The 25,320-nt window shown below is 36.7% G+C and overlaps 1 protein-coding gene across 3 annotated transcripts in view; it reads right to left on the bottom strand.

Moving 5' to 3' along the window:
* Positions 1 to 25,120, bottom strand: part of Tsc22d2 (TSC22 domain family, member 2) — a 51,540-nt gene extending 26,420 nt beyond the window's left edge. The window contains exons 1-2 of one of the 3 annotated variants that reach the window (XR_015667719.1): positions 22,302 to 25,120; positions 2,365 to 2,522 (exon numbers count right to left, since the gene is read on the bottom strand). Coding sequence is in view for 2 of the 3 variants with exons in the window: in NM_001191960.2 (NP_001178889.1) it covers positions 11,630 to 11,701; positions 22,302 to 24,223 (1,994 nt within the window). In the remaining variant the exon portion in view is untranslated. 3 annotated transcript variants of the gene reach the window in all.
* Between the last annotated feature and the right edge of the window lie 200 nt (positions 25,121 to 25,320).

The raw sequence follows: 25,320 nt of genomic DNA, 5'->3' as shown, positions 1-25,320 counted from the left end.
GTTTAAATGATAATTTTCTACTCAAGTTCAATGTGGATTAAAATTATGTATTCATAATTTTGTTTAATATAAACTTATCTACCAAGTTATCTAGGGTACATGGAGACATGCTGGCATACTGAGAACCTATATATATTCCAATGAAAACTAAATGTGACTCCTAGTGCCACCATTTAATGACTATGTAATAAATTATTTAATCATTCCATGCTTCAATTTCCTTCTCTGCAAACCAAGAAAATTTGATAGGAATGATGGTACACACTTTTTTTTTTTTTTTTTTTTTTTGAGCTGGGAACCGAACCCAGGGTCTTGCAAGCACTCTACCACTGAGCTAAATCCCCAACCCGATGGTACACACTTTTAATAATGGCCTTCTATAGGCATAAAGAAGGAGCCTTACCCATCAGGGAAACTGATAGATATCTATATAATTATGATTTAAAAAAAACTAAGTTAGCTATATATCTAACTAATAGTAGCAAAACCACAACTAGTTTGTAGAGAAACTGAATCAAAACTTAAACAAGGGCAGTATAAGAATTCCTACCCCAACAAAATGATAGGATTTCTGTGTCATCCTGGCATTCCTGGAGCTTGATCCTTGGGGCAGGCTGGGCTTGAACTCAAGAGACCTGCCTGACTCTGCTTCTTTTAAAACAGCCTCCCTGGGGCTGGAGAGATGACTCAAAGGTTAAGAGCACTGACTGCTTTTCCAGAGGTCCTGACTTCAAATCCCCAAGTGCTGGGATTAAAGGCATGTGCCACCACACCTAGCAGTATGAGCTCTGATTTGTTCTATCACTCTCTGTCAAGATCAGTTATCAGTGAAAATCAGTAGGATCAATGCACTTGTTAAAAATTCCTCTTGTAAATCATGCACTTAGGTGACTAACAAGGCTTGCCTTGTAAAACAAAACTCACTCACTTCGTTAGCTTGTTATTTTTTGGAGAAGGTCTCACTATGTAGTTGCAGCTGTCCTGGAACTTGCTATATAGACAAGGATAAACTCAAGAGATCTGCCTATCTCTTACTCTGGAGTGCAAGGATTAAAGGTACATGCCACCAAGCAGAGCCAAACATTTAGTATTGATAGTAACTATTCTTGAAGATCTGATGAATGCTCTAAACTTTTAACATAAGATGGTGTACAATTCCACCTTAAATTCCTAAAATTTACAATTTTCTGAAGCCTTTAACTATTAAACATACTGTAGACAAATTAGATATTCTCTTGATTGAGTTAGGTAGATTTGCTATAGAAAAATGAAGAAACAAGAAGTATATAGAATAATAAAGAATGTACTTTGTTTTATTTCTTCCCACTCTCATGATTACTACTTGAAGAAATTTCAGTTTACAGAGTAGGTATAAAAACCACACTAGAAACAACTTGAGGATATTACTGAGAAGAAGTTTAGGCGTGAATGTGACTAAGGGGATAGAGGACAAAGACCTATGTCTGCTTGAATACAAAGCTGAAACAGCTACAGTGGCTTGCTTAGTATCAATCCACACCTTTTAGCTTTCTTAGAAAATAATTCCAAATACTTCATGAGAGCTTTGTAGTGTTTGTATACCATACCTCAATAAGAACATTTGTTCTTTAACTATTTAATTATGGACATCAAATTTAGCCCATACTTTTTTCCCTTCATTTTCAAAATATGAACTTCTGATTTAAAAAAAAAAATCTTATTTACCCTGACCTAACTCCTACTAAAAATCCACTTCATTAAAACACAGCTTTAGAAAACAAACCAAGGAAGGTACATAAAACAAGTTGTTTTCTAAGCAGAAAATTCTGAGAGAAATTAATTTTCAGGATATAAAAAAGTATACTAACATCTAATATATTGTTTTCATATGACACTGGCATTTTAAATAAGTATTTTCAACATTAAAATGGGAAAAAACTGGCTGTGTTTAGAAACAAAGATGGCCTTTATCAAGAAAGTAAAATCCTCCAAAGAAATAAAATGTATACAGTATTTTATAAAGAAAATGGATATATTCCTTTAAAAAATTACTTCTCAAATATTTCCTGGAAAAATAGCTGCAAAGTATTTTGGGCTTTTACTATACTGTAAGTATCTGTAACAGATGCAACAAAAATATTTAGTGTCACTATTATACAGGATTTCACTTTCTTTTTTAAACTGCTTTATTTATTAAATACTACAGAGACAGGGCCTTGTACTTTGTGAGACTTTGAAATTATTACATAATCCAAGTATTTAAAATTCTAAGTTTAACTTATATTTTATACTATTAATTACACAACGTGCTCATTTTGTTCATATAGTCATCTCAATACAATAACATCAGGTATAATACATAAAATCTAATCCATTAAGTCTTACCAATTTATGACCTGATGAGACACTCTTGTGGACAACATTCAGTCCTTAGAAGCTAGAATAACCCTCCACCATGTGAGGGCATCACAACTTTTAAACTTTCGGCTTTCGATCATTATTATGTCACATTCCTCCTCCGATGCTGAATTCTAAAAAAAATTCTAGCAAAGAGTTTAAGTAAATAAGTGCTGTAATCAAATAGCCTTTAAAATCGTTTATAGCAAAGGTTCATGTTTTACCATGATTACACAAATGATATTTTTTAGATGTAAAATAATTTGAAATACTTGATTTGACTAAAACTTAAAATTCCAACATGGACTTTCGGGCCACCAGAATACTTGTCAGTGAAGAGTCAAGTCAAATAGAAATGGAACCAATTAAAAGATCATGATCCAGAAATTCTGATTTAACACCATACAAACTGATATAGACAGTTTTTATTTAACACTATAGAATGCACTGGAGCACTACTCTCTGGCCCAAATCCATGGATGTTTCTAATCCAGCAAAATTGGCAAAATCATAAAAATCTGCATGGATCACTTCAACACTTAAGACAGCATTCCATGTTTATTCTGACATCTCTGTCTATACTCCCAATTTTTAAAGTAGACATGTTGGTAAGAACAAATTTCATCACATGCTTTATGTACAAAAAATAGTATATCCTGAATTAATCAACAGTGGTCCTGGAAATATCTGGGTAGAGGAGGCAAAAAAAAAAAAAAAAAAAAAAAAAAAAAAAGAAAGAAAAGAAAGAAAGAAAGAAAAAAAAAAAGAAAAAACAAAACAAAAACCTGGAGAAATATTTTAAAATGGCCAAAACTACTTCGTTAAGACTATCTTCTTAAATTTCTTTTTGTCAGAAAGTTTCCTAATGGACATCTATTTCAATCCCTAAAGAATGACATCATTAAAAATCGGTGATCCACAGCAAAGGCAAAAGTTGTGGATAGAATTTTAGCTAAATTATACTCTAAATTTAATTGACGAATGGGTGGATTGGTGGGGAGCAAAGAGGAGGGAGAAAGAAAGAGACCCATTATTGAGGAAGATCAGTATGTTTAAAACTCCAGACAGTCTTGGAAAGGAAACTCTGCAGCTATCTAAGGTATCTTACCTAAGTGTATGAGGTGTATTACCATACATAGATTTTACCTTTGAATGCAACTTTTCTATCATACATGACTATTTACAAATACAATCTTTCCAAATGTAATCTCACAACACATTGACTTCATTAAAATTATGTGAATTGGATTTTTTTTCCCCTGAATGCATAAGCTTATAATGAAATCACCTGGTGAAGGCAAAAATCCATATTTATCCAAAGCTGTGATTGCTTTATCAACTATCACCAAATGTCTCTGAAAATTCTTAGTTATAATCCTAGCAATCAAAATTAGTATTTTTAAAGTGTCTAATTTTGATGATTTACTCTTGTCATGGGAAAAATCTCTCAAGAAGATAAAACATATAGTCCTATTTAATAAACTAAATGCTTCTTGAAATGTGTATTGATAGCACTGGTAATTTGTTTGTCTAGAAGGCTTGAATGAATTGGTCATTTAATGAGCAATCTGCTTGACTCTTTGTTAAAGGGACTGCTAACTAACACACATTATTACAGTTAAGTGCCTAGGAGGCTTTAGAACACAGAATTAAACTAGCCATACATAAAGCAAATTCTGTTATTTTACTGATAAGCTTATAGTAGAAGAATAAATAGAAACATATTATACAAATATAATCCCAGAGTCTAAAAACTATGTTTAAGAAATACAATTCCATTTCAATTTTTTCCTCTAAGCACACATTTTAAAGAATTAGTTATCATATAGAACAGGGTTGTATTTGAAAAGTTACTTCAAATCATTTAGTTCCAAATGGTAGAAAAGTCTTATTCTAAAAAAAATTAGCTGAAGTACTTATTGATGAATAAAGATTAATCAGAGGGTTTTTGAAAATTTAATATTAGAATTCCTTTTATGGGTGCTTACATGAAGTCTTTATCAACCATGATCTAACAATATTTCTGTTGTCAGGAAGAGAAATCCCACTTAACTGACAACATACTTTTCAAAGTTTCAAGTCAATAACCAAGTTTATATTTACCATCACTTAGCTCACTTTCCTTTATGAAAAACAAACAAAACGGGGGAAAAAAAATCAGAACAAAACAATGAGTAGGAAGGCACAGGTGAATGGCTTAAAATTTCCAAGTATTAATTTGAAAAGTGATAGACACTGAATAATAAGCTTGTTAAGAATTCCTCACGTAACTTTTTGTGAAAAATCTCTTGACATACTAGGTGTTAAAGCCAGGACTTTGAGTAGGTGAATGCTCTACCACTAACAGCCACATCCCTAACCTTTTGTTTGCCACTTGAAAAAATATCTTCAGAGTCATATACAAATCCATCTTCAAGTATAAACCATTAAAGTATTCCAAACATTCTATATGACTACCCATAAATAATAAATAAATAATGTAGATAAAATTCATTGCTGTTCAGAGTTCCCTATATTTTTACACATAGTTTTTCCATAGATTATGTACTAGGAATATGAACTTAAATATCTAAGATAAGCAATTAATCTAAATAGTCCTGATAGAATAAAAGCAGAAGACCACATGTTCCCAGAAACGAACATAGAAATTACAATAAATGTTAGAATTGATCTAATATGACACAGTGAAAAAAAGCTTCTACATGCTGATAGACATTTTTTATTTTTGTGTCAACATGTATGTATATGTCATATGTGTTGAGGAATCAAGTGTCTTCCTCAATCAGTTCTCCACCTTAGATTTTGAACTAGGGCTTCTCATTGGCTGACCTTCAAGCTCTATGGATCCTCTCCAGTGCTGGAATTGAACAGGTGTGTGTTGCTGTTCCTGTTTTTTCCCCCACCCCCTTCAAATGTGAATGAGGAGAATCAAACTAAGATCCTCAAGCTTATGTGGCAAGCATTACCCACTGAGTCATTTCCCTTGCCCATCCCCTCCTTTTATTTCTTTTCCAGTGATAAAGTTTGTGTTCAGAGCCTCACATATATTAGACACAAACTCATCCTTAACACTAAGTCACATCCCCCAGTCCTATATACATTTATAAAGGATGTAATAACAAAATAAAAAAATTGAAATTGGATAAAATTGAATAACAAAGTAAACAGAGGGCATATACTACTCAAGAATAAGTAAAGAAACTACATACTTTCTTAATGGGAAACTATATATTTAACTCTGAGTTGTTGATTTCCTTTGCGAACAGGGTTCTTGTGTAGTTCTAGTGGTCCTGGAAGTTGCTGGCCACAAACTGAGAGAGAACCACCAGTCTCAGCTCCTGAATGTTGTTATTAAAGGCCTGCGCTTCCATGCCTGATGCAATATACACGAATATATTACATACTTAAGTATGTATAAGTAACTATGGACAGTGACAGTCATACTATCTGCACACACACTTTTAATATAGAAGATACCATTATTTTTGACTCAAATACTATAGAATTAAAAAGCTAAAAAAAAACCCCAAACAAAACAAACAAAAAAACCCAGTAGCATCCTACAAAGCTCTTCATATTTATAATAATGAATCTTCAAATTCTGAAGAGAAAAACTGTCATAACAAACATATTATTTTTAAGGATATCCAGATAAAGGATAATAAACTCTGTAATTCTTTTCTTCTATTAAAATGTATTTCTTCTAAAGACAATTATTTTAGAAATACCAAACTAAAAATCCAAACATAGAAACTAATTTTTGATAATCCACAGCATTTATTTAAAAGTTCTCTTTATCGATCACCAAAACCAAAATATTCAATGATTTATTTGCGATATTAGTATGAGCATGTATGTGCAGACACATAAAGAACACACCAGCTACAGTTTAAATCTCTTCCACTGCTCCAAATCTTAAAAAGAATTACAATTTCATGTGATATTTCTTTCTTCTCAAAAGGCTTACAAACTGTACCTGAGTTTAAATATATTAAAGTATGAACCTAAATCTTAAACTGTTGATGAATACAATGGAAAAACAGAACAACAAAAGAAAGGCACCCTATTTGTTCTACTTTAGTAAAAATTTTAGGGTGCATTTAAATTTTCTCTTATTCTGAGTCAACACTAAGAGGGTTCTCCTAACAAATCTCTGCTGTAAAGTTCTAGATTTTGTAGGTTAGTGAATTTACAGTTTTCCGGTCTTTAAAGTTCTTGTTCTCTTAAAATTTGGTGAGAAACATATATAAATAATAAATACCTCCTTAATTTACCTAAAACTTCACTCTGAACATAATTACCATGATCTCTTGTAAGTAGGATGGATGATTTGTTTAGTAATTTAAACAGACAGGTGGTAAAGGAAGAAACAAAACCATTTAGCCTGGTAAGTTGCTAAATAGTTTCTGATTGTCATTTCTGAAGTCTACTGATGTGCAGAAAACAGGTATCAGTATACCAAGTGCTCTAAATGAACTACAGTAAAACTGAAAGAAGAGATGTCTAGGAACCAATGAAACAACACTGCAAAGAGTAAGCTTATAGTTAAAACTCCAGCAAGCAGACACTCTACCTACGAGCAGATGCAAACATTTTTTCTTTTTTGTTAGGAAGCAATATTCCCAGAAAGTTCCCGTTTCTAAATCCTTTTTCATACTATCTCTGTTCTGATCTCAAAATGTTAGGTGGTACTGCTTATAGTTCTGGCCCAGCCCTCTCTTTTCCTACTCTGTTCCTTGGAATCCTGGCCTCTTCTAAAGTTTGGACTTTAAATACAGAAGAAAAATACATCTTATTTCTCCATGCAGTTGTATACCTGGATCTAATGGTCTGATGACTAATCCATAAAACAGCTAAAACCATAAACCTCATCTATATATGTACTTTCTAAATTAATTATTTTGCTAATGCAACCTATAATATAAGCATTTCCTCAGCCAACTGGGTTTTTCAAGTCCTTTGGGTGCTTATAATCCATGAACTGTAAGATCTTACTGATTGATTCCTAATTCCAGACAATCATATTTTTTCTCTGTTCAATCAACCTCTTCTTCTATGTTGCTTTTATATTGGTAAGTCAAATTTAACCACTCTTACTATATTAACCCACACATATTAAGTAAGCTCTATATCTTTACAATGATCCACAGTACTGTTTCTCTAACTGGAATGCTCCTTTTCCTCAGTTCTCTAACTCTAATACCAAACTATATCTATTTTTCAACCAAGAAAACTACCTTCTGGAGTAGCTTTGACCAATGACTCCAACTCTCCTTGTGAAGTGGAAACTGCTTGCATATTATAAAGGAGCCATCATTTTCAATTATGTGGGTTATGTATCTTGTTATCTTTTCCCAGAGTTTTAACCCATTTCTTCATGAAGACAAAACACTTCAAGTGCTTATCCCTAAGGCAAATTTTTAAGCAGTCTGATTTCCTCCCTTTAGTCTAAATGTTCTTTTTCTAGCACTCCTTTATCTTCCTGATATGCTATTAAGAGATGGTAAAACTGCTATAATTCTTACACTAAACTTTTATAGATAAAACCTCTTGATGTTCGATTCCCAATGATTATTGAGACAGGTTTCTAAATTCTGAAAACAAAAACAAAAAACCAGAAAGATTTAACAAATCTAAGAATGAGCACAATTTTTAAAAGGTCGTCAAAATTTAGCACCACTAAAATGCCAGTATGTGAGGGTATTACAGAAAATTGACTTCACAAGGATATAACCTCCTAGAAAGCTAATTATATAAGCTATACTATTTACTTTAATGAACAGAGGTTAAGAAAGGACTGGATTATTTTTGGACTCTTCACATTTGTAAATACTTTCACCAACTGGCTCCGAGGACTCTGCAAAACTGACAAATATGGAATACAAACTATGATGGTACCTACGAAATGATGAAAAGGAGGCTTCAATTTCAGTAGATAAGCAAATACTAGACACCTCAGAAAAGATGATCTGAATATAGACAAAGGCAATCTATTTTAAAGTCTCTCAAATTGTAAATTCTAACTTAAATGCAGGAAGAAACAAAGGAGAACTGTTAAGTTAATATGTAATAGTGTATCAGTTATTCCTATTTTGATTGTAAAAGACTTGATAAATTGAAAGTATCCTAGCAGGAGAAAAAGGTTTCAGTTCTTAAAATTGGGTGCAATCCTGGACCTTCAGATATTCTGGGATGTTTGAAAGTTGGTTTGAAAGTTGGCTTTAAAAGCTATCCCCAGAACTAGAGAGATGGCTCAACAGTGAGGAGCGCTTCCAGCTATTCCAGAGGACCCAAGTTGGTTTACTAGCATCCACCATAGCTCCCAAACACCTTTACTCCAAACCCAAATTTGATGTCCTTTTTCTGGCCTCCAGGTACCTACACACAAGTAGCATTCCTCTCCCCAATAAAAATAAATCTTAAAAATGTTACCTCTACTGGATATCATTCCAAGATTTCAGAAACAGAAGCCTGAAATGTGATATCAGGCAACGCTGATATGAAAATTTATGCTTCAAAATATGTAAATAGTATAGATAGATCATATAAAGGACTTATGGCCTCCTAAATCAGTGGTTCTCAATCTGTAGATATGATCTCTTGGGGGTGGCGGTTGTTACATATCAGATATCCTGCATATCTGAAATTTATATTGATTCATAACAGTAGTATAAATTAGTTATAAGTAAGCAACAACATAGTTTTATTTTGGGGGGGGGTGTCTCCATAACAGGAGGAATTGTATTAAAGGGTCACACCATTAGGAATGCTGAGAACCACTGTCCTAACTCTTTGTATAGTTCTACTTAACAACAGAATTAATTACCTTTGTAAAATATTTACCTGGCAAATTGTAAAAAAGAAAAAAAATACAAAGTTCCTAATTTACAGTAGTCCAAAATTAGGCTTTTTGGTGAGACCCAAAACAAAGTCAAAAGTTATAATTACCATTTTAAGTCAAGTATTAAAAAAATCTTTAACCCATCTGCTATGAATAAATAGAACCACAATGCTTTCTCAGTGTCTCTTAACAAGACTGCAGAGATGTGCCAAATAAAATGTATAAACTCTTCTCTGGTTTTGTTCAGAACTAATAAAGCTAGTCATTTTCCACTTTGGATTCTGTGTGTATGTGTGCATGCATGTGTATAATTACTCTATTACTGAGCCATATCTCCAGCCCACATTTTTTTTTTCATGTAAAGAGTTAAAAGGAAACTATTCTCAGTTTCCATTGTGTTCAGTTTGTTACCTTGGTACCAAACAGGGGCCAGCTTACAGAGAAGAATACCTACAATATTAAGCTCTGATTATATTGGCAACAGTACAAATATCCACTAAACTTTTAGTTCTAGATAACAGGTTCCAAAAAGAAAAAAACATACATCATACTCTCTCTCTCTCTCTCTCTCTCTCTCTCTCTCTCTCTCTCTCTCTCTCTGTGTGTGTGTGTGTGTGTGTGTGTGTGTGTGTGTGTGTGTGTGTGTAGAGCAGAGGTCAGCATCAGGTGTCTTACTCTATCCCATCTTATAATTCAAGGCAAGGTCTCTCACTGAATCTGCACCTTACTAACTGGCTATATTGGGTAGACCAGCAGGCCAGTAAGATCCGAGTGTTGTAGTGTCTGGATTGCTACATCTTTATCTTTCTTTCTTTTTTTTTTTTTAAACATTGGTGATAATTCAGGTCCACTGCCTTTTACCCAGCTCAAAAATAATTTTTTAGCCAATAAGAAACAATGTAGATACAGCAACTTGCCTCATTTCTGATATGTTAAAAGGATTTGGTATCTATTAAAGAGAACAAATAAGTATTTCACTGTAACAAATTATGAGCAAGTAATTTTTATGGTTGTCTTATAATAAAACTATTTTGGTATTAGACTATTTTGGTATTAGATCCAAATTATAGAAAGTAAAGATCAAACCTCTCTCGAAAATAATACAGCATTCATACTGACATGACAGCTTATGAGAGCTAGATATTACAAATAATTAAACTGCATTAAAAGCTACCTTTATTATATTCAATTAGAGCACTATATTTCCTTTCTGGAAAAGTATAAGGTTCACCTCAAGTACTACTTGAGTGACTAAAACTTCAAGTATTTCACACTATAATCTACTTATGTTATTTATTTATAATACTGTATACTGTTAGAGCAAACTAAAAAACGACTTATACATGAACACAGTACTACAAATTTTAAAACTTCCTCTTCAAAATTATTTAAAACGATTTTTGGTTAAGTAAGGAACAAACCATCTACAAGATACTTTGCTTAGAAAATAGCCTTAGAGTTATATGCACAAATAAATCAAGCTTAAAAATTACAAGAAAGGTTTACCATTTTCCATTAAGCCAATGTAGACCATGTCTTAATATGACATGTACATGCACTTAGCAACTCTCTTTTCTAATGAAAGAGATGGAGTTGAGTCCATGAGTGTTATCCAAAAATATGCCAGATGACACAAATGCGTTGCCAGGCAGAGTTAAAAGAATCTAACAAGCTTTGTGGGAATTAAAACCAAAAAAACCAAAAACCACTGTGCTCAACTCCTATTAATTAAACACTGAATGATGGATTGCTAATAAATATTCAGCCAAATAACTGAACAAAGCATAAACTATTTAAAAATGTGTGTTAAGCAGAAAGATAAACCAAAGTATCTTTTGCCAAAAGTGAAATCAAGTTTTTTTTGTTTTGTTTTGTTAAGTGAAAAATAAGACCTAAACAGTATCTCTGTGGGGGGAACAAAAAACAAAAAAAACGTTTTGAGGGCTTACAAATTGTACAGATCTATGAAATTCTAATAAGCAAACTTGGTGACAATTTCCTGTCAAAATTAGTGGCAATTTTGTTATTCAGGTCTTGTCCCTTCTCCAGTTTTTTTAGTTTGAAGTAGTAGTAGTAGTAGTATGATGTGTGTGTTATAAATTCTATAAAACAGCACAAAAATTAAGACTGACTTAACAGAAAAAATGTTTTGTATTAAGATATGAAGTGAGTATTTCAAGAGAAATATGTAAATGTTTAAAAAAGAAAGATATAATATGGACACAATGTAGTAAAATAAAAAGCACATTTACATTCTATAGAAAATAGTCTTTTGGTTTATTTTGCTGCTTTGTCCCATGCTAGCTAGATAATGTAATGCATTCCCTCTTTAAAAAAGCAAAGGTCAGTTTTATGCAAAGCAATTCATGCATACACTTTTGCATGTATGCATTCCATATCAAGTAATCATACCTATCCCAGAGGCTCTTTGATTCCTGAAACGTGTTCAAATGGAACGCTTGGTAGAAAGCGGTTGAAGGATTCCTGTGAGACCCAAGAATCAAATGGAAATGAAGTTGAGAATGTACAGAATAATCAGAACTTACAAAAAATGGAAGATTTTAGATTCCTACAGTGTAACCACTTAAACTTGAAAAAGGAAAAAGAAAATGATATTGTTTAAAACAATATTTTAGAGATACATACACACTCCAGAACCCACAGTAATTCAGGATCAAAGTTATAAATGAAAGAATAACAGATAATGTTAAATACTAATATTTAATTGTGTACATATATACATTGATGTGACCAGTTCAGAGCCTATCAACACCAAGTTGTATCAGATGCCTTAACTAACAGTCCAATGGTTTTAGCTGTTAAGTTGTTTTCCATGGAATATACATGTACAATATGTATAATTTCCTAGGATTTGTTAAAAGTAAGAACGGTTAATGATAAATAATGTAAAATCCTTCCTGGTTTGCTCATGATACATTTCCATCTTAAGTTTACTTGTGTGCAGTTTCTCTGGGCTAGTATGTGTATGGGGCAATTGTAGGGGAGCATTCTAATTTCTAGATTAGTTTACTGTCCCTTTAAAGGGTAAAAACCTATTAACTATATCACTTATTCCTACTATCCTTAGGGCCAACATCACAGAACTGTAAATAACTGATGAGCTAATGTAGGCAAACTCCAGTATGTACAACTGACTATGTTAGGAATAATTTCTCAAGGAGATAATAAACTTTTGAGAAACCTGGTTCCTAACAGTTTATAGTCATGAAGCATAATTCTGTCTTCTTCACCATTTATCTGTACTTTATGGGAGTTAACAAGTACCTGTTACATCACTTTAAAAATCCCTGACTTGGAGCTAAAGATGGCCACTCTGGTTGAGAGCACATTAAGTGCTGTTGCTGAGGGACCAAGTTTGGTTACCAGGATCCTCTCATAACTGCATGGAACTCCAACTCCATGGAATCTATGTCAAATCAATCACCCAATCACCCAACCACCCACTCACTCACTCACTCAATCTTTCTTCTCTGAGTCCACAAGGAAAAACAAAAACCAAACCTTTGATCCATGCGTTAGTATAAGAATAGCAGCTAAGGGCATGCTTGCTATACCAGACGCCACTCACACTACTTTACACTAATTGACTCAATCTCCACAACAACCTTACCTAACAGGGCTAAGATTTACTATTTCTATCTCACTGATCAGAACCAGATCACACAAAAGTAGCTTCCTAAAAATAAAAGTAGGTGGCAATTGATCTGGCTCTCAGCTCCTATCACAGATGTCAGTTGGGTCACAACAATTCACTGTAACTCCAGTTCTAGGAGATCCAACACCCTCTTGTGGCCTACATGGGCACTGGCAGGCACATGGTATACATTCACACACACATTCGCATATACATAAATGAAAATTTAAAACAAAACAAAAAACCCTTAAAACTACATAGTTGTCTGCAATAGCAATCAAATATCAATGATCATTAAACTATAAAATAACAGAATCATGACTTCAAAATCAGAACTGAGTCAAACTGTATGCTGTATACAAAACCATTTGTTAGAAAACATTTCAGATTTAACCAACAGGTACCCCTCTAGGTAAACTAGAAAAGGCACAATGACACTGGATAACAGAAAACAACCAAAGTAGTTGTTGGATTAATTAGGACTCTTAAATAATGTAGTTATTACTGCTTTCCCTACTCTATTATTTCCTTTCTATTCTTTGAACCCTTTACTCAGAAGCACAGATTAGATCTGCCAAAAACAAAATTTAAGAGGATTCCAATATTTTCTAACTTTTGTTACTTTTTTCCCCACTGTGCTTCAAAAAACCAAATCAGCTAAGTAAGACAGGAAGCAAACGGTCTGAAAACAATAATTTGGCTCCTCCTACCACCAACTAAATCAGGTCTGCCCATATGAGAACTGGTTTGGTATTCCTTAGGTTTTGTTTAGAAACTTCAACTTTAATGAAATAACTCTTAAGAAGATGGCAGAGGGAGAGAATAGCTGAGTAAACTTTGAAATTGAGTGTCCAGTTTAGAATTAAAACTTCATTATAAAGAGTATTTAAAATTAAGTCTACTCAGAGAGATGACATTTAAGAAAAAAAGAACTTCAGATATTTTGACTTCAGAAATATGTACATTTAATTTTAAGCAAATTCACCACCTAAGCAAATAGGCTTCAAATAAAGTCACATGACTTATGTTATAAAATGCCACCATTTTTAAATGTAATGATATATTTCTAATAAATCAAATATAAAATTAAAAATTATCTACAGTTAGGGGTTGGGGATTTAGCTCAGTGGTAGAGCGCTTGCCTAGGAAGCGCAAGGCCCTGGTTCGGTCCCCAGCTCCGAAAAAAAGAACCAAAAAAAAAAAAAAAAATTATCTACAGTTAACAGTAAACATTAGGGTATCAAAAGGTTCTATGAAATAAAGTATAATACTGGGAGGAAAGGATAAATTTTATCAGTGGTTTGGAAAAATGTTTACAAGAAAACAGAATTTTTATTTAAAGACTTCAATAAATTCAATATAAACTACATCTCATTTTTCTAAGAATTGCATACCACCCCTTCAGAGTAGTAGTTTGTATTCACGTCAAGCAAGTTGTTAGAAAACTGGTTTCCAATGTAATTTCTTGAGGAAGAGAATATCAAAAATGCACAATGTTTAATATCATTTCAGTTACAGTAATCTTTGTGCTATTACATTTCATTTAGTATTTAAATAATCTTATTAATAGAGTTTTCCTAGGCCTTTAGTCCCCTCAATTTTTATGTCATTTCAAAGTAATTGTTTAATTGTGTCCATTGGTATTTACAATGGCCTTTTCTTTCTCTAGTCCCTGGCATCATACACTAATCTGTCACTTTACTTTCCCAGTTTATAAAAAAAGAAAGTGACAAACACATATAACACACATATATATATAACATATATCCACTTGCTTTAGCAAGATATTCTATTTGTACGTTAACTGTAGTAGGGAAGAGAAACATACATATGCATATCTCAAAGCCATAAAGTTGGTGAAGCTTAAAGTATATCAAAAGAATCAAGCAAAGGAATACTGGCTTCTGAATGTCAGACCCTAAGTGTTTGTTTTCTTAATCCATAAAAGAGAATAGAACACTTGTTTACAGGTTGCTGAAGAGATCAAATGGAGCTAAGTTTATATAGGGCTTGACACAATTAAGCTTAATTTTATGTTGTACAAAATACAACTTTTAGTAGAGAATCTTAATATGCATCAAGCATTTCTTCATCATCAAGGTAATGCTGAAGCAAAGAGAATAATTTAAAATTTAGAGTTAGTTATACAAAAACTATTTAGTATATTTGCCAAGTTAACAGCTCTTGACTTTTGGGCTTCAGTGTAACACTCCCCGCAACTCCCACAAGTTTATCACATTTTAATATATAATAATACAATAACTGAAACAAATGCTGAAGTAAGCTGTAAGACAAATACTAGTTTAGCAATAAAAAGCTTCAAAAATACTTATAAATAGCAACTGGAAAGTAAGAATCTAAATTAACTATGGTATTAAGCCCTTCACTCTTCTTCCTGTCAAATTAATCAAATAATTTCCCAAGTATGACAGTCTCACCCTTCAATGTCATTTCACAAGCTACTACTTCTCTGAACTTAGCAAATCACCTCTTATCAGTGATCTAATGTGAATGGACTTTTAAGTTAAAACTCAGTTTAAGATTTGCCTCAGAAAATGTACAGATACTGGACTACTTCTGAAGACAGAAAACTGGTTGGCTGGAGAACAGAGGTAGCAAGTTTTCGATTTGTCCTGGTTTAGATAGATATGTTATCAGCTACAAACATATGTATGTATACGTACATACATACATACGCAAAGGCAATGTCTAAACAGAAGTCAGTTAATATTAAGAAATCACATTTCTAATCATATAGGATACCATCTACAAAAACTGAATGACTGGAATACTGTTCCTTAGCTATTTATTTTGCATTCAATTACTTCTGGAGTGCTTAGGTAAAGAAGTTTCATTTTCTTCCAATCAATCAATCAACCAATTAATCAATCATACAATGGTATTAGCAAAAAAAGTGGTGGAGGATTTTGACAAATGGTTCTTCCCAATATCTTTTATGGGCTTAATCGGACTAGACAGAACTTTAATATGATTAAGACCCAAATTCTAACTTTACAAATGGAGGGGGATAAAAGTTGAGGGGAATTAAACGACTCGATCAATTAAATCAGCAAAGTAGTTGAAGAATCAAGATTAGAACACAATTTGCTATAACTCTGACTACACCATGGCTAAAGCAGTATTCTCCTTTCCCATGGGCACCAGAAGGCACGCACACAGGCAGGTAAAACATCTTTCCTTACCAGTCTTACACTTGTATATCAAAACTGAAGACTCTTTGAAAAATTTATACCATTTCAAGGGATTATCTGTAGTAGAGATGGGAGTATTTACTCCAATTTCCTAGATTATAGATTATTCACATAAAATTTAGTATGTTAGACCAGCAATTCTCAACCTGTGGGCTGCCAAATGACCCTCTCACCGGGTCACATATCGACATCCCGCATATCAGATATTTATTATTACCATTTGTAACAGTAGATAAATTACAGCTATGAAGTAGCAAAGAAAATAATTTCATGGTCACCTTAATAGGAGGAACTGTATATTAAAGAGTCCCAGCATTAAGACTGAGATCTCCAAGGTGAATATACTCATTTTTCATATAAGGAAGCAGAAATTTCACAGGGCTTAGTGACTGGCTTAAAGTCCAATATCCCAAATATACAGCAACAGATTTTAATTCAATTGTCTGGTGTCATGGTCATTCATATGTTAATACACATACTATTCATTGTATTTAATCAAAAGAACACCCTTTTCCATTTTTGCCTGTTCCCATGGCAGAGGTAAACTATACAAAAGATTTGTTTGGTGTAATACACACAACCTCCTAAATGGTAAAACTATAACTATGTTAGAAACTACTGGGCTTTAAAATTTGCTTTTAAAATCCTTTATTACATATTAAACCTTTTATCTGTTGTATAGGCTGTTAATAAAAAATAACAGTCTAAAACAATAAAAATAGATTTAAAATATTCCAATGTTCTTTATAATTGATATACTTGTCAGAAAAAGCTTTTCTTCTCTAGAGTAAAACTCCAGTCAAATTTTAGTGAATACTTAATGGAAAAAGAGACTCAGTTAAGTTAAACTAGCAATCAGATTTCACTTGCTTACCTTGCCTAATCTATCAAATAGTAAATATCCTAAGTGGATAGCAATAAAATTAGTAACTTAAATTATCTGTAAAATTTTCACTTTACCAATATGTATGTATTCATACACAGACACACAGACACACAGACACACAGACACACAGACACACACACACACAGTTTGTCTGATTTGGAGTTTTGATTATGAAATTTGAATTTAAAAGGGAAGGGGACTGGAGAAATGGATCAGTGGTTTAGAGCAAATGTTGCTCTTAAAGAGGAGTGAGTGGGTTTGACTCCCAGCACCCTCATAGCAGCTCACACCATCTGTTACTCTAGTTCCAGGGTACTTGATATGTTCTTCTGGTCTCTACTGGTATCAGCAAACACACATGTGGTACACATACATACATTCAGTCAAAACACTCATACATAAAATAAAATGAAGCTAATTTTTTTAATTAGAAAAGTTCAGGGCAACATACATGAAGCCAATTCATGTAACTTCAATATTATCATTCAAGTTTGAACTATACACAATAAAGTGTATTTTATTAATGCCATGGTATGATAACGGCAGGCTGGTGAATCTTTATGAGGGGCATATAATTTTCTGAGATGGTGTCTCATCATATAGCCCTGGCTAGCCTGAACTATGTTAAACCAGGCTGGCCTTAAATTACAGAGTTTGCCTCTGTCTCCTAAAAAGGCAACCATTTTCTTTTTTTAAAGCAATGCTAGGCTAAAAACATACAGATATTGAATAATTAGTATGTCTTTGTTTGCTATAGGAAAGATAAATGATGTATGTACATCAGTATTATTATTTAGTGCTATCTAAAACAATAATTTAAACCAGTAGTTGAGTATAAAAAAAAAAACCTACAAGCTTTAAGGTTTTTCCAAGACATGAGTTTTGCTGCCTAACACTCCACAAACAAAAATAACTAAAATTTCTTATTTAAAAAAACTGGTCTTCTTTTGCATACACATCTACTAAGGAGTCAACATTTAGGCTACATTTAACAAGACAGACTGGCTTTTATAAAGCCCCTTCTCTTTATATTAAAGAGTAATTAGTAAATAGTATCTAAGTGGTTTAAAACAATTATCCAAAAGTAAAAAGCTATAAAAACCAGACTATTAGTCCATTCTCATTATTGACAAGTTCACTTCTAAGAACAAACTGGATGTTATACTTTCTTTCATCTTAATTATTTGCCATCACTCAATATAATACTTTCCTACCCCTAGGTTCAGGCCATCATGGGAAAAGAAAAATCAAAACCTCTTTTCTACTTTCCTCACATCCATTTCCTCTATTAAGAAGACTGAGGGTGAGAGCATTTGTTTAATGGAACAACAGAAGACATCTCTGCATCTAACCTCTCCTTGTGCAAAAAAAGATAAATTTCACTCCAAAGTACCACATACCAAATGCATAACCCCAGTGTCATACCAATTCCAAATGAATGCTGTCAGATCCTTAAAGAATGATGGTGCATTTATTTTCAGGGGTACATATTATCTTTGTTTCTAATACTATGTAAAGTGACTTCTCACAAAGGTGATTTAGTATATTTATGATTCCATACCCTTCTTCCACCTACCTGAAAAAACACACTAAAATAGTTACTTGGAATGTATTTCATCCATATACACGTAGCATGTATTTTCTTTAAAATAATAAACATTTGGCCCATATAACTATTTCTCAATTTAAAAAAGATATGTTCCTGTGAATATAAAAAGCCAAGATTCTACTACTGAAAAAGCTGTAGGAATTTGAGCTTCTTTAGAAAATCTTTAGATTCAGTTTATTTACATCCATGTTTACAACTAATTTATATTTTAGCAATTAGATATTTCTAATGACCATACCATTATCAGTTTTTATACTAGATATAATGTTATGAATACATCTAATTTTATACTTTGACTACCAACCAACTCCTGGGTAGGAGGAATACATTCCCAAAGTCTTAGCTTGGCATAAGACAGTATTTTACTGATGTTTTACTCTTTAATTGTGAAGTCAGAAAAGCAAAATTACCTCCATGATGCAATAAATTTAAAAAAAAGTTAAGGTGCAAAGAAACAGATTCAAATAAGGAGTGTTCATTTTAAATTTATGTGCAGGAAGATCACAGAGACCTTTCTGTAACACAGCTCTTAAAAGAAGGTCAATACAGTTTACACCAAGACAAGAGGACAATGTTGTTCCTGGTATATATTTAAATAAATTCTCACTTAAACTTCAAGTTAAAAAGAGAGAAGTCCATTAAAGGTATGTGAACTTCATTAAATAAATATACATGGATAAATTTGTTATAGCCCATACCAACACATGCCAGTTAACATTACTAGACATTAGCAAAATATTCAAATTAAACTAACAAGACTAAGTAACATGACACTAAGGGATCCTTACAATAATCAGATGTTCAACTGTCAAACAGTCAACAGTTCACAATTATATCCATTCATGAGTTCCAGGAATGCTACCTTTTGAGTTCACACTGGTCAGTTATTTATGGAAAACAATCTGTACTGTGCTCCATTTAGGGCCAGTGATAGTTTATATGTCCTCTCATTTATAGTAAAGAAGTCTGTTAAATAAATGTATAGGCAGTTTAAGCAAAGTTTGTAATGTTCACTGTAAAAGTGGCTACATAATTCTTTATCAATCATCGTTATAACCACCGGTGTATACAAATTCAACGTGAGAAGTCTTAATATAAAACCATAAATCTTCCTAATCAAAATGGCTGGAAAAATCCCACAACTTGATTACTTAAGAGTGTAGGGTCAGCAGACAATGATAAGGACTCTTTGCATCAGTAGCTGTTTAATAATCTCCAAACAGATTCAATATAGGCTTTAAATGGAACCAAACCATGACAGACTTTTAATGTAGGAACCTAAAACCCACCTTTAGTTAACCTCTCATCTTCCTTCCTTTCATTTAAAAACAAAAGAACTAAAACCTGTTCACTAAATTTGGAATTTAAACATAAAATGAATATTTACAAGTATTTCCTTAGGAAATGTGTGAACCTATTCAGGAAGTTTAAGACATTAATTCCTCAAGAACTCTCCAATTTATACTGTATTTGAAATATTATAAATAATACTGCAGATTTTAAGTAACCTCAATTTATATTAAAAGTAATGTTTCTAGTTAGTATTGTTTCGTAAGTTATTCATCTGGGTAATTTAAACATGTGCCTGGGAAACTGTTATCCCCATGTGTAAACTTTAGACTGCCCTCTTTTAAACAAACAAACAAACAAACAAACAAACCAAACCCTATTTCTAATTAATGGATTCATTCCTTCACCAGGTGTATTGGTCTAGTGATAAAACATCAAGTGTGTAAGATTACATCTTGGAAACTAGCTTGTTAACAATGGAAAAACTGGTAATATGCAATGCAGAATTTAAGACTGGGGTAAAGTGGCACATTTAAAATGGGACTACACACAATCAAACTCTTGAAAAGGATCAACTGATGCAAGAACAATGACATAGCACTATCTGTAGTCAAAACATTCATTATAAATGGAAATAAGATTTCTGAGATTACTAACTTTTCCTATAGTGAGGTAAAATATATGCATCTGTAGAAACACTCAACAGGAATATATTTCAGAGTTTCCATTTGTCAATAGATTTCTATTTCAATAATATATTATCGTTTTAAGTTCTGAACATCTAAGTGTAGATGTTGTAAACTGTAAAGTGCAAGAAGAGGAAAGATGTACCTTTCATTCATAGGTTTTATGTATAAAAAGAGATTGGGAAAAAGTCATTAATTGAAGAGATACAGACAGGACAGTGTATAAATCAGAGAGGGCAAGTAAAAGATAATTTACTGAGAAAACATAGGTTACTGGTAGTTAGAAAAGATAAGGTACTATTCACCACCGTCAAAGGTGAAAGGTAAACTTCACCTGCCTGTCATATGTGGCCCTACCCTTAAAAACAGGAGCAACTAGAGAACAGAGGGGGTTTTTTTGTTGTTGTTGTTTTGAGTTGCTTATGAAGTCAGTTTTCTTTGTTTTTAACTTCGTAATCCCACCTACATTAAATGTTTCAGTGACTGGCTAGTTGACTAGCACACTTATGAACACTTGAGTTCTCAAGTGCAATAGATTTCCTACAACTTGACTACAAAAGTCATGAATTCTGAATCACAAGAAAAAAAAAAACAGTGATGATGAATTCCAGTAAGCATTTTTAACTAGCATAATATATATGTACATATATACATACATACACATATACATAATAACTGGAAGTCAAAGGGTGTGAGACTAAAATATAGAAGAGATGCTTTATTATTTCATGATAGTCTATATAACTAATTCTAGATCATACCAAATTTTGATCCTTTTAGCACCTAAAATTAACCTCTTGAAAACCTACAATGTAAGAAGATACCCAACTCTTCCTGTAATGTTTAATGTAGTGTTAATACTGTAGTTAAGTTTTTAACAAGGTTGGAATTATGTCATGTCAAAGGTCTATGTGATAGTTCCTTAAAAAATAAAAAAATAAAAAAAAATAAAAAAAAAAAAAGAACCCTACAATTCCTAAGTAGCCACAACCATGAACAGCGTAGCAATGCACTAATTTCTACCTATTTAAAAAGCATACCCTACACTCTGGGTAGAGGGCGTTGGTTACAGACATTTTAAAACTATAGCCTTTATTATTGTTTAGGCATTTCACACCTCCCTTCACTAAAGACTGATAGAACATCCATCTTCCAGTACTTTTTCTTTTTCCTATTTTGCTTAAACTTTGAAAAGTTTGAAAAGTTACTGGGAACTCTCACGACTCCCTTCTATTAAAGACTGACTTAGGGGTAGTCAAAGCTAGACTTCACCACATTTTATCGTTCTTTCCAGTCTGCCCAATTCACTGATGGAGACTGCTTCTATTCCATTCCTTCCCTGCCCCCAGGAAAAGGCTCTCTGGTTTTCTGTCTTAAAGAGTTTCAAAACTAACTCAGGCAAAACTGCAATAAGCACTCAAAAGTAATTACTACCTTAGAAAGGGACTCTCTTACTAAGGGTGGGGGCAATACCAGCTCTCATCTTTAAACTGTTAAGCTGAAATAAATATACCAACGGCGTTGAACCACTATCCATTTAATTTCTTAAAAAGAAAACAAAAACAAAACAACAACAACAAAAATCCCGTGACTTTTGTCTCCTTACTCCCAAACTTTGAATTGATTTTTACCAAACTTAAGTTTTAAAAATAAAGACCTTAAGTGGAAACAAACAAACTCACTCCCAAAACTGCATCTATTTGGGCAAGCAACTCTACCAGATGTTCAAAATAAAAATTTACCTACCTGTCTTCATCACCATCAACAGGAATAGCTATGCTGAATACAGAGGTGGCCAGACTGTTCATAGGTGTTAATTGAAGAGGGTTTGCCAGGGCATCTGCAACTGGAGGCTTCACAACAGGCTTATTTTCAGCAATGAGAGAAAGTGGTGCTTGAGGTAGGGGTTCTGATTTTCTTCTAGTATCGTCAATTTGCCTGACTAAAGACTGGGTCTGAGTCTGAAACTGGCTTAGATCAGACTGTGGTAGACTTGTTGGTGCACTGTGTGTGCCTTGCGCTAAGGGTGGACCAACTTGCTGGATGACGCTGCTGCTCCGGCTGACTGGCGTATGGCCGCTCAGCTGCTGAGACTGGCCCAGAGGCGCGGGTACATTTGGCATAGTAACAGAAGTGGTGGGCACAACAGGCACGCTTGGAACGGGTACCGCTGCAGGCACGTTTGGAACTCCGGGCACCACGGTGTGAGGACCACCAGGCACGGCTGACAGCTGAACACTGCCACCCATATGTGGCGGAGGCTGCACGGACTGGGGCTGCCCAACCCCGGTCAGCCCAGAGCCAGGCTGCACCACGCCTCCTATAGCAGCTGGGGCCACTCCGGCCGGCTGACAAGGAGCGGCCTGGCCCACGGGAACCGGACCCGGGGCCACGACTTCACTGGGCTGGGCAGAGGCGCCCATCATCTGGGCACCCAAGGAAGAAACGCTCTGGCCAGATCCCAGAGGAAAGCTGGCCGCTGAAGCAGAGGTCGCGCTAGCGCTGGTAGACAAGGGCTGCGCAGGGCTTGGTGGCTGCAGGGCCACGTGCGGCGGCAGGTACTCACTCTGGCCCGATGGCTGGACCGGCAACAAATGCCCGGGTGGTATCGGAGGCTGGGGATAGGCGAACTGCTGTGACAACGAGGAGCCGACCGCCGGGCCAGGCTGAGCTGTCAGGGCCACAGGCTGTGCCAGGTTGACATTCGGCGGCGGCGGCAGCCCCTGGCCAACAGGCCCGGGGAGGGCGCCGCCGGCTACGGCTCCCTGGAGCTGAGTTGGCTGAGTGGCTGCCGTCATTGGCTGCGACCCGGTCGCTGCTCCGGGGAACAGCGGCAGCGACACCGAACTTGGAGCCACAGCCCCACCTACGGGCGGTGGAGGCTGTGGCTGCCCAACGCTGAAACTCTGCGGCTGGGCGAGAGTGGGCTGGCTCATTTTCTCCGACGGGGGTAGCTGTGACACAGCAGTCAAGGAGCTGTCAGTTCCCGAGTCCAGCCCGTGCGCCCCCTGCATGGAGGCCACCACCACCACCACCGACCCTCCGGTGGCGCCCAAGCCGCTGTCCCGCTCTGCAGTCTGCTCCAAAGTATTGCTGTGTCTAATGCAATCCCCGGACCTACTGAGGACGCTACTATCTGAATCCCGCTCGTAGTATTCCATACACGTCCATCGGCCGCGCCGATACGGCTCTCCGCTCCCGTGGTCTAGTTTGATCACGCGGAAACGGGAACTACAAGTGGCAGGGGGCTGAGATGGAGTTGCACTACTTGGCCCAGGAGCAGACACTGAAGTGGCAACCGCCGCCAGGGTCTGGGAGAGTGCCCCTGCCACGCTCCGGGCCGGCACGCCGCCGCCTCCGTTGGCGGGCACAGCTGAAGCGGCTGCCAGCTGCCCATCTAGGATGAGGTTCGGGGACACAGTCCCGGGAGTTTCCGCATCCCCGACATTGTTGAGCGTCTCTTCCGAGGAGCTGCGCTCGCACACCTCCTCTGGGCCGTAATCCGTGGCCCGAGAAACGTCGAAGATCTCGGAGGACACGTCCTCCGTGCGCGACTCGTCCGGGTCGTCCAGGCTCTCGGTGTCCTCGGTGATGCTAGTGGCCACCTGGGCCGTGGTGACACTGGTGATCTGGAAGCAGCTCTTCTTCTTGGCCGGCATCTTGGACATGGTGGAAAAGGCTGGAGGACAGAGGCTCCTCTGGGACCCCACCGGAAACCGAGAAGGGCCGAGCACGGGCCCCCAAAGACAAAGTCCGAGTTCGCGCCTGGGTCTACGGCCCACGCCGCAAGTCACGGGCTGCTCTGGGCGCCGGCGTCTAGGCGCGACATCCTCCTCCTTCCTTCTCACCTCCCGCGGCAGTGGTGCCTCAATTCAACCCGTCAGTGACGGTCCGAGCGTGGTTCAGGGGCGGGCCGGCTGCTCGCACAGCTCAGCCGCCGCGGTCAGTCCAGCCCGGCGCTCGGCGCGGTCAGCAGGCCCGGCTGGGGGTGGAGCGCAGGGCGCAGGAGGCGGCGGCGGCGGCGTGAGGGGCGGTTCTGCCCCGCTCGGGCTCTTTTGGCCGGGTCCCGCGGCTGCTCCCGCGCGGCGACGCGGAGGAAGAAGGCGGAGCGGCGAGGCCGGGACCGGCGCTTCCTGACGGGGCTGGAGGTCCGCGGCGGGAGGCAGCCCTCCGTCCCGGGCTCTAGCCCGAGCGCAGTCCCGGGGCCATGCCGGCGGTGGCGGCGGAAGCCCGCTCGGGGGCGGGGAAGGCCGGCAGTCTGGCCTCCCTCAGGGAGCCACCCGCTGCGGCGGGCCCGGCCTCCTCGCGGCTCTGAGGCGCGTGAGGGGCGGCGGCGGCTGAAGGAACGGCAAGCGTGCGGAGGCGCTCGGCGGCGTGAGGGGGACCGGTGGAGGCGTCTTCCGCTTCTCCTCGGCGCGGCCGGTTCGTAGACTCCGGAAAAACTGAAATTCAAACTGCTGAAGCAGCGGCTGCAGCTCCCTCCACTCGGCCAAGATGGGGCTGAAATGGCCGCGCCAGGGATGCTGGGAGGAGCAGCAGCCCCGCAGCCGCTGCCGCCGCAGACTAAAATGCCGCCGCTGCCGCAGCCACCGCCAGCGCCGCAGCCGCCGCCGTTCCGTGACGCGTCGGCGTCGTGACGTCACCGCCCCGCCCCCTCCGGTTTCCTGCAGCTTCTCGTGGAGGCTTGAGGGGGGTTCGTGGGCGGGGCCAAAGGGCAGAGAAAAGGGAGCGGGTTCTTTATTTAAAATTTTTTCAAATTTAAATT

This window comes from Rattus norvegicus, chromosome 2 (assembly GCF_021556685.1).
Source record: "Rattus norvegicus strain SHRSP/BbbUtx chromosome 2, alternate assembly SHRSP_T2T, whole genome shotgun sequence".
Classification (NCBI taxonomy): domain Eukaryota; kingdom Metazoa; phylum Chordata; class Mammalia; order Rodentia; family Muridae; genus Rattus; species Rattus norvegicus.
This window is presented reverse-complemented; position numbering and strand designations above follow the sequence as displayed.